We start from the raw sequence: 9,856 nt of genomic DNA on the forward strand, positions 1-9,856 counted from the left end.
TATATATATATATATATATATATATATATACGATAACACGATAGAAGGGCACAAAAAGACCAGGAATGAAAGACGTGCCACAGCGCACCCCGCAGAACCCACGATTCATTCTCCCTGGCGTCGCACCCACGTCACACACACACACGCAGGGGGGGGGGGGAAACGTCTAGCTCTTTCATCTCTTCTTCGCTACTTCCCGTTAGCTTAAAAACAACAACCTTTGGGATTCAGCCCACATAGCGAGCACGACACTCCCCGGGTTTATATATATATTGATTTCTTTCGTCATTCTCTTGTCGCCCCTCACTTGCGAGCCAGCATGCGCACCGTACTCTTCAGGTGCTTGCACACGAAAGCCTGCTGGATGGCCGACTCCTTCCAGAACTTGTACCGGTCCTTCGCGGAGAAGTGGCCGCTCTCCATGTCCGTGTTCAGCAAGATTTCGTTGCTGTCCGTCTTGTACTCCCGCAGCTTGCTGACCCACTTGGCCGGCTCCCAATAGGCCACGCGGGGGTCGTGCAGGCCGGACTGGATCATAATGTTGGGGTACTCCTGCGCCCGCACGTTGTCCAGCGGGCTGTAGCTGAGCATGTAGTCGTAGAACCTGTACTCGTTCGGGTTCCCCCATTCCTCCCACTCCCCGGTGGTCAGCGGGATGCTGGGGTCGCTCATGGTCGTCATGACGTCGACGAACGGCACGCCGGCCAGGGCAGCCTTGAAGAGGTCAGGACGCATGTTCAGCACCGCGCCCATCAGCAAGCCACCAGCGCTGCGGCCCTCGCACGCGAGCTGCGCCGGCGTCGTCATCTTCGACTCCACCAGGTACTCCGCCGCGGCAATAAAGTCAGAGAAGGTGTTGCGCTTCGTGAGGTACTTCGCACCGATCTCGTACCACGCACGCCCCATCTCGCTGCCGCCGCGGATGTGTGCCACGGCGTAGATCATGCCGCGGTCGCAGTAGGGCAGGTGCTTGATGTTGAACTGGGGGTCCATGCACAGGCCGTAGCTGCCGTAACCGTACAGCATGCAGGGCTGCGGCTGGCTCAGATCCAGGTCCTTGTGGTACACAATGGAGAGCGGGATTTTCGTCCGGTCCGGCGCCGTGGCGAAGCGCCGCTCCACCGTGTAGCTGCCCGCGTCGAAGCCGCCGCCGACCTCGCGCACCTTCACCGCGACACGGGAGTGGTCCCCCGGCTGCACATCGAACCACGTGTTGGGCGTCGCGAGGGAGGAGTACTCCATGCGGAAGGTCGGTGCCTCGTACTCCGCCATCTGCGACTCCACCAGGTGCACCGTGAAGATCGGCTCGTCCATCTCCACCTCGCGCAGGCCCGTGCCCGCCTTGAAGACGCCGTCCTGCGGGTCGACCGTCATGGTCCAGATCCGTGTGAGCCCCGCACGACGGCCGGCCACAACGAGGTAACGCGCCCGCACCACAGTGTTCTCCATAAAGACGTCCTCGCTGTGCTCGACGAGCACGCTGGACCAGTCCCCCGGCCGCTCGCGCGAGGCGATGATCAGCTTGTGGTTCACCGCGCCGCCCTCGTTTGTCAGGATGAGCAGCTGCGCGGTGCCGTGCATTTGGACGTCGTAGCGGACGCCCTTCTCGCGCGGGCGCACCGTCTCGAGTGTGTTGTACGCGTTGCCCTTCCGCAGGTCCAGCAGGTGCAGCTCCGTCGTCTCGGACGAAAGGGATCCGATGCAGAGGGTGTTGCTGTCGGCGGCCTTGTACATGAAAGCGGAGAAAAGCGGGTTGGGCTCCTCGTAGAGGCAGACGTCGGCGGACTGCGGCTGCCCCATCACGTGGCGCCACACCTTGTTGTCGCGCAGCGTGTCGTCCTTGGTGAGGTAGAAGAGGCTGGTGTGGTCCTTGCCCCACACGATGTCGCCGTTCGTGCCGGTCACCACGTCGGGCACCTTCTCCGCCTCGTTCGACACCTTTTTGAACTCGATCGTGTACACCTCGTTGCCGCTCAGGTCCACCGAGTAGGCCACCAGGTCGTGCTCCGGCGGCGCCGGCTCCACTTCCATCACATCACAGAAGGCCTTGCCCTCCGCCACTTGATTCACGTCGATGATCACCTGCTCCGCGGCGTCGTCGCCGGCCTCCTTATCCTTCGGCACACGGCAGTAGATCTTATAGGACTTGCCCTTCACCTCACGCGTGTAGTACCGGTACGGGCCGTGCACGTAGGCGGCGGAGGTGTCGTCCTCTTTGATGTGAGAGATGTGCTCGGCGTAGATCTCGTCGCGCAGGGACTGGATGTCCGCGCTGCGCGCCTCGAAGTACGCCTTCTCCTTCGTCAGGTGCTCGATTACCTCGGCGCTCTTGCGGTCGTCATCGCGCATCCAGAAGTAGGGGTCGTCGTGGTAGCGGGGCGGGTTCATCGGGTTCGGCCCGCGGTCCTCGCCCTCCACGTAGCCGAAGGTGACCCGGTGTGGCTTCTTGACCGCCACGGGGGGCTGCACCGCGTTGTCAGACGACATGTTCGATAGGAAATGAAGATGAAGAATGAAATCAAAACCACACACACACACACATACAAACAAACCACAAATAGACAAGCAACCCGCCACGCACTCTCGTGGTTCGTTTGATAAATAGATGTATGCGTAAAAGCCCCCTGCGTTTCTTCTCGTCCGCTGTGAAAGAGAAGGAGGAAAACGGAGGAATCACAGTTGCGCGAGCAGGTGAGACTGACAAACACAAATAAGAAGGACGGTTGATGTCTCAGCTGAGGCGAGAAAACACGTTAAAAGCAGAGACCAACGAATAAACACGAAGGCGACTGCTGTTTGAGCGCAATCGATAACGTGTGCGTATGTGTTGAGTCGTGTTAAGAAGACCAGATGATCCGCCGTGATGTACAGTCTAGCGTTGTTAAATGTTAAATATAAATATATATATATGTCTTATTGTACAGCGATAATAAGCTTAGGAGATAACGAGAGGAGATGAAGCAAGCATCAACATCTGATGCACCGCGCAGATGAACGTTCTCGTGAATGAAAGACAGGGAAAAACAAAGGAGAGAGGGGGGGGGGAGGAGGGGAGGGAGAGGTGACGCGTTCTTTCGTAAAGCGGGGCAGGAAAGGACATGCTACTCGTCGTTGTACAGCGCTCGGCTTTCCGCTCTTCAGACTACAGGCTTTTAAATACACACACACAGAGAGAGAGAGAGAGAGACGCATCAAGCTATTATTATGATAAACCAGCAAAGAGCTGAACACTCTTCGCATTCACATTAAAAGAGAAGTCGCACGTTTTCTTCTTTTTCTCTGTTCACTTGTCGCTCAGCTGGTACGCACGAGAGACAACGTGGAGGAAACAGCATATGTGCCGAACGCAAATAATAATAAAACAGCGGCACGTACACCGTAGAGGGCAGAGCTATACATGACGGCTAATAACCGTTACACTACATCCATACAGTACAATACAAAAAACCCACTCAAATACACGCACGCACGCACTCACTCACTCACTCACCCACAGAGGCACCGTTTAGTTCTTGCGCCGCGTTACGTGATCGTATAACACAACCTGTAAGTAATCTTTGCAGGGAACTACGGTGCGACTGCAGTTGTCACCCGGCGACGCGGCGTTCGGGTCGACGTGAATCGCCTTACGGTCCCGCTTGTGTTTCATGACGAGGCCGAGCTCACTATCGGCAAGCACCTGAAAGGTGGGGCTGTTGTTGTAGAAGAGCGTGTGCGTCTTCCAGTTGTAGTAGCTCAGGTCACTCCGCTTCGGCAGTAGCTTCTTCTCCTTGTTGAAGTAGGCTTCGAAGTTCTCGCTGCGCAGACGGTGGCCAAAGTCAACGTACGACGACACCTCCTGCCCGCCCACGTAGTCGCGAATAAAGATAACCGTCGCGAGCTTGCCGGTGCGGACAAGCTCCTCGCGCTTCGCCAGAGCAGCCAGCAGCGGACTGTCGCTTACATCTTTGCCGGCGCTGCATATCACTTCCGCACTTTCGCGGCGCTTCATCGGACCCGTGCGGGCCAGCTGCTGCGCCGCCTCGAACTCCTCACGGCTGAGGACGTCTTTGCCTTTGTAGCCGAGCTCGACAATCTTGCGCGCGGTGTCTTGGTCCTCGAGGAAGAAGAGGTCCTCGCCGGTGACTTGCTGATCTAAGTAGTCCTCGTACGTGGCGAAGTCTAGGACGTTGCGATCGTACCCCTCGGCGCCGGCGGCGGTGGTGGCCATTTTCTCTTTTTCTAGTTATATACTTTCTATTTTATGTTGTTTTCGTTGCGCACGTGATCGCACGTCGTTTAGGCGGATCACCAACTCTCTCCCCCCAACACACGGCAGTGAAGCGGCCACCGCGACGTCGAGGGTGAAGGGAAGAACCGCAAAGCAAAGTAAAGAAAGAAGAGAGGAGCGGATGAGGCAAAAGAGACGGATGCAGCCTCCCCTTTATTATGCTGCCCGGCGCGCATTGGCATGAGCTGGCTGAACGTATCATGCGTCACTTGTGGCTGCGCGCCACTACGTACCTGACCATGAGAGAGAACGAGAGAGAGAGAGGGACAACCGCCACGCGTCGGGTAATTCCCTCTTATTAAAAGAAAACAACGACGTGACCGGCGCCAATTGTGTGGCTGACACGGTCAGGAGCAGCTCTCAGACACAGCAGCAACACGACACGATATTCGGTGTTGGCTGTACGTGTGTGTACATGTGTGTGTGTGTGTGTGTGTGTATGTGCATGTGGCTCTCTCCCCCTCTAACTATATATCCTGCCCCAGTTGAACCTCGTTCGTTCCTTCTGCGTTCTTTCGTGGAGAAAAGATGTGGACATTCCTCGACAGCAACAAAGAAAGAAAAGAGGCGCTCCCACGGTGGCTTCCACATCGGAAAACACCCCCCCAAAAAAAAAAAACACACGGCGCTGGCGTACGAAGAAGGGGCAGAGAAAAGAAGGCGATAGAACCCAACCAACCTCATCCGCAGCCAGGACAGAAACCACCGCTACCACCGCCACCACCGTGATCGTGCGACAACAAGATTAACCGCGTCTCCAACATGCCTTATTGATGTCGCAAGGAAGAAGAAGACAGGAGACGACTCATATGGAGGTGAAGCGTGACACATCAGACAGGCCGGGGGGGGGGGGGCAGACGCGGTGGCTACGTAGACGTTCAAACAAACAAACAAACAAAAGCAACAGCCCCAACGACACCGCGCACGCGTCTCGTCTTCAAACTCAGCGATACGCGTTTTTTTTAAAATTATTTTCATTTTTCCCCTTCTCCGTAACGTACTCCCATCCGCTTCGCGTTTAGCAGCAGCAAGAACACCACGTACGTTGGAAGACCTCTACCCACTGCACCGCCATCGCCACGCCAAAGACGGAGGCTAACACTGTCTTCACCAGCAGGTGCTCATCCCACGTCACGCCAGGCATGACCGCGTTCACGTACACCGGGTTCTCGCTGCGATCCGTCAGCAGCGCGGCTGCCACCATGGCCACCGTCACGCAGCTGATCAGCACGATCATGATCAGTAGGGCAGCCAACACCGTCATCACCGCGGGCCCACCGCGCAGCTGCATGCGGACACAGCGCATCTTCTCATCGAAGAACTGGTCCTCGTCGGTCGCCGCGGCAGGACACTCTGCCTCTGCGGCGACGCTCGCATCGGTGCTGCCTTCCTTCTTCTTTGCGCTTTTGCCCCCAGTGAGGAACGGCGACGACTCGGTCGGGGAGTGAGAGGAGAAGGAGTCGTGGAGGCGACGACGATCGCGCTCGTGAAAGGCCATGCGCCATCGTGCGGGGTGCAGGACAGGGAACTGCACCCCGGCATTCGCGATGGAGCGCAGCAGGCTGCTCACGACAATTGTGTAGATGATGCCCGTGACCACGCCACACAGCTGCGTCGGCGGGTTAAAGAGGTGGTGCTTGCCCGTCCAAATCCACACCTTCCACAGCCAGTCTGCCACCTTTCCGGCGGCAGAGGCGGGGGCGGCGTTGCTGTTGGAGGGGCTCAGGCTGAGGCCCAGCACCGTCGCCCACGAAGAAGCCGTGCTGACGAACCACATCACACACAGCAACGTCGTCATGAGCACCACGGGGCACCAGCGGTTCATGATGGTCGCCAATCGCGGAATGAAGCAGAGCGGGACGAACAGAAGGGCAGCAGCGAAGAGGTAGAAGGAGGCGTGACGCTGCTGCGAGGACCAGCGGTCCATCGAGCCGGCAATGAGGCCGGCGTCCGTCGCCGTGTCCGCTGTGTTGCGCTTGCCGGTCCCGGTGCCCATCAAATCCTTCGTCTTCGCCGACTCCGAAATACTCGCCGCTTCGGCCGGCGGCGGCACGAAGACGGCGACGCCGGCCACCAGCACCAGCACCACGCCCGCCGTCAGAAGACCCACCGTCAGCGCACGAAGGTAAAAGCACAAGGAGACGTCGTGCCGGGCGGCGGCGAGCAGCTTGCGTGGCGACATGAACCTTGCGTTGGCGTGCGCGGCGCGCTCGATCAAATCACGAGAACATAGCATGACGAGTCCAAAAACAAAGGCGCCGATCGTCGCTGTCGTGTACACCTGCGCCCGCAACAGCTGCGCGGCGCTGTAGACGTAGTAGTTCATCTTGGGCAAGACAAAGCAGCCAAAGGCGTTGACGAGCAACCAGTTGGAGAGGAGGATCTGCAGGCCGACGTTCACGCCAGCCGCCACGCCGACCTCGGCGCTGACAACAGTGCTGACACCGCCCAGCACCAGCGCCTCCCCCGTACCGTAGACGGCCATGCCCAGCAGGGCCAGCGGCAGACTCAGCAGAGCGCAGCCGCGGCTGAAAAGAAGAGAGCCGGCGAAGAGCAGTGCCGCACCGAGGCACAACACGCCATGCACCAGCGTACCCACCGGGGTAGCACGCAAGGGGCGTGACATAGAGGCGCCGGAGAAGGAAGGGAGCGCCGTGTTGCTGGCCGTGTCGGACCCAGCTGCGGGGAGGGAGGTGGACGCCCAGTCTCCGGAGCTCGCGACAGATGCCGCCGCCGCCGTGTCACGGCGCCCGCCAGCTGCACCGACGAATCCAAAAAAGAAGAGAAACACAAGGCAGCCCGCGCCGAGGCGCGCGACGACGAGGAGGGAACTCCGGCCAAAGCGATTGCGCGTGGCGTAGAAGTCATCGCCCTCTGCGGCTTCGAACACGTTCACCGTGCCGAGCACCATGCCAGGGATCAGCAGCAGCACACAGGTAATGGTGAGGAGGAGAAACAGCAGGTACTGCCGCAGCACCGACGTCACCCACAGCCGCTGGAGGTACGGCAGGCGGTAGCGCTGGGAGGCAGCGGAGGAAGTCTGGCCCCCCACCGCGCCTCCGCCGTTCCCACCAAACAGCGTCGTCGTCTCGGGGGAGCTGCCGGCAGGGGGCACCGCCGCGCTGGTGGGCCCCGCCGCCGTCGTTGCAGAGGATCGCCCTGTTGTCGGGGTGCGGCCCAGCAGCAGCCGAGCCATCTCCTCCTCCGTCATCGACCCGGGCGGTTTACTCGTCGCCGCATCGCCCGCGACGTCCTCCCACGAGGGCACCACGCGCAGGCACGACATCTCTTCCAGGATGTTGTAGCAGTAGAAGTTCGAGTCGACCCAGGCGCTTTCACAGGCGAGGGCGACCTCCTCCTCGCGCATCGCGGCGATCTGCGCGGGCGGGGCGCGCCACCCTGCTGTGCTTGCAGCGGTGGTGGTCGTTGCACCGTAGTGACGGTAGCCTCCACCGCCACACTCTGCGAGGAACGACGTGGTGATGTCAGCATCCGGCGGAGGTGTGCGCAGCGCCGCCGTGACATCGCAGTTCTCCAGGTCTGCGCAGTGCTCGTGCAGGTCGGAGGGCGGCGGCGCCACCCGCAGCGTCCAGAAGAAGTCCGAGACGTCAACGGGCTTCTGCGGCGGCGACGGCGTACCACCGTGACCGGACAAAGACGACGAGCCGCCACTGCGCTGAGGTCGCGTCCAGGACGGCTGGTGCTGCCCTTGCGGTGGGGAGTAGGAAGGCGGAGGCGGAGGTGAGACAAGGGGTTGCGTGATCGACCTCTCGAGCTCAGCCGGCCCTTGCTGCTGCTGAGGCGGCGATGGCTCCTCCGATGGTGCGTTGTCGGCGCCGGTTGCTGCGTCTGGAACCGACTCCGACCGTGGCGTGGTGCTGCGCGCACGGGAGGCGGAGCTCGTCAACGAGGAGACGGAGCTCGGGGAGGCGAGGGGGGGATGCAGCGGTGGGCGGGCCGCCCCTTGCCGCGGTGTCACATCCACAACATCGTCTCCGCTCTTCGCATCGCCGTCTGCACGGGCGGCGGCCGACTGCTGTGCTGCCTGTAACGACGCCTGCAGCTGCTGAATGGTGTCGCGACTCGCCTCGAGCTCCTGCGCAAGACGAGCGCGCTCTGCCTCGAGGCGGCTCATCCAACGAGGATCGATGGCACCGGCAGACGCGGCCTCATAAAAGCTCTGCGGCGGCGCCGTCGCGAGAATGAGCTGCCGGTCGACGGACGTGAACGGGCTCATCTGCCCACTTTCGCTGCGAAGGGAGAAGCGGTCCGCCGATGACGGCGGCGGTGGGGCGCGCGGGTTCGGCGAGTCCATCCCTGCTGCGCAGCTCTCCGATCGCGGGCCCTCTCCTCGACCAGTTTTGATTCCGTTCGCCGCACGGTGCAGCAGCGTCAGGATGTCGAAGAAGTCGGTGTAGGCGCGAATGCGGGCGAGGTGCTCGTCGTGCTCCCAGACGACGCGGTAGGAGTCTTCCTCATCCAGCAGGACGGACACGGCGGACTCGCCCAGAGGAAGATGCGGGTTGGGTGTCGCGGTGACGGCTGTCTGCTCCTGCTGCCCGTTGTCGGGCTGGACATCGTCTTGCTCGTTAGTAGGCATCGTCGACATGACGCCCTACAGTACCTATTATGATTTTTTTTTTCCTTCTATGTTCTATCTTTGCGAGATTTCGAGGAGCTGGGCGGCGAAAGGCGTGGGGTATGTGAGGTGGCGATCATCCACGGTGGAACACGCAAGAAAGGGCCAAGGCAGAAACTCCCGCCGTTTTAAATCCCTACTTGTGTGTGCGTTGGTTTATGCGTCTCTCTGTGAGTGAGTGTGTGTGTGTGTGTGGAACACCGTAGCTTCGCGGTTGTGAAAGCTATCCCGCTGCTGCAGACACAGAGAAGTTTATGTCTCAAAACCGAAGATGGCAGTGAAGGGTGGATAGGATTTTTCTTTGCTTTTTGTTGAGTGATGAGTCGCCAGGCAGACGACGGAATAGTGCTGGGTGCGTGTACGAGCGCCGCTTTTCACAACTGCTGAGGTTAGTATGTTTGCATGTATGTTGATCTGCGCGGCAGAAGAACACGCGAGATGTCAACAAGTGAATGTGTGGGCGTGTACGAGAGAAGGGGGGAGGGAGGGGGGAGGAAGGAGGGAGGAAGGAGGGAGAGGAGGGTGTTCATAGTCTTTGGAACTCCACCTCACAGAATGAGACGAGTCACACCACATCTATCACACGAAAAACAAAGCGCAGGCTGAGCGGACTCGTCTCAGTTCCGTTGGAAGAGTTCATGCCCTTAAAACCACTGCGCCATCGCTTTCTTAGGTTGAGACGTACACCCGCATGCACCCGCACGCAACAGCGGAGCGCTCCTCGCGCTCTGCCTTTCTCCTCCTTTTTACAATAGCGAAGAAGCAGAAACTCGATGGTGAGGAAAGTTACGCGTCGGAGGTGAAAATCAAAAAAAAAAAAGCGCCGCTACGCATTACCAGCGGACTGCGACGCCAAACGGCCACCACAAAATCACACTAGAGCGAACGCAAGAGAGAAAGCAAGAACACCGTTGCAAACCAACCCAACAGCAACGGTGTGCGTGTGT

At 59.5% G+C, this 9,856-nt stretch overlaps 3 protein-coding genes across 4 annotated transcripts; all 3 read right to left on the bottom strand.

The window, feature by feature from the left end:
* Positions 1 to 303: 303 nt before the first annotated feature.
* On the bottom strand, positions 304 to 2,487 carry ABB37_06952 (putative mitochondrial oligopeptidase b (OPB); the record flags this gene model as incomplete). The annotated part of the gene is made up of 1 exon (XM_015805408.1): positions 304 to 2,487. The coding sequence occupies one exon, from the start codon at positions 2,485 to 2,487 to the stop codon at positions 304 to 306; it is 2,184 nt and encodes a 727-aa protein (XP_015656021.1).
* A 1,018-nt stretch (positions 2,488 to 3,505) lies between these two features.
* ABB37_06953 (hypothetical protein) lies at positions 3,506 to 4,299 on the bottom strand (the record flags this gene model as incomplete). Of its 2 annotated transcripts, none has more annotated exons than XM_015805410.1 (1): positions 3,506 to 4,299. In XM_015805410.1, the coding sequence occupies exon 1, from the start codon at positions 4,208 to 4,210 to the stop codon at positions 3,506 to 3,508; it is 705 nt and encodes a 234-aa protein (XP_015656023.1). In that variant the 5' UTR covers positions 4,211 to 4,299. The 2 variants fall into 2 exon arrangements, with proteins under 2 accessions (XP_015656023.1, XP_015656022.1); XM_015805409.1 differs by having other exon boundaries at positions 3,506 to 4,237.
* A 989-nt stretch (positions 4,300 to 5,288) lies between these two features.
* Positions 5,289 to 9,324, bottom strand: ABB37_06954 (hypothetical protein; the record flags this gene model as incomplete). Its single annotated transcript, XM_015805411.1, has 1 exon — positions 5,289 to 9,324. Exon 1 carries the CDS (start codon positions 8,877 to 8,879, stop codon positions 5,289 to 5,291), a length of 3,591 nt encoding a protein of 1,196 aa, XP_015656024.1. The 5' UTR covers positions 8,880 to 9,324.
* Between the last annotated feature and the right edge of the window lie 532 nt (positions 9,325 to 9,856).

This window comes from Leptomonas pyrrhocoris (assembly GCF_001293395.1).
Source record: "Leptomonas pyrrhocoris isolate H10 chromosome Unknown, whole genome shotgun sequence".
NCBI classification, from domain to species: domain Eukaryota; phylum Euglenozoa; class Kinetoplastea; order Trypanosomatida; family Trypanosomatidae; genus Leptomonas; species Leptomonas pyrrhocoris.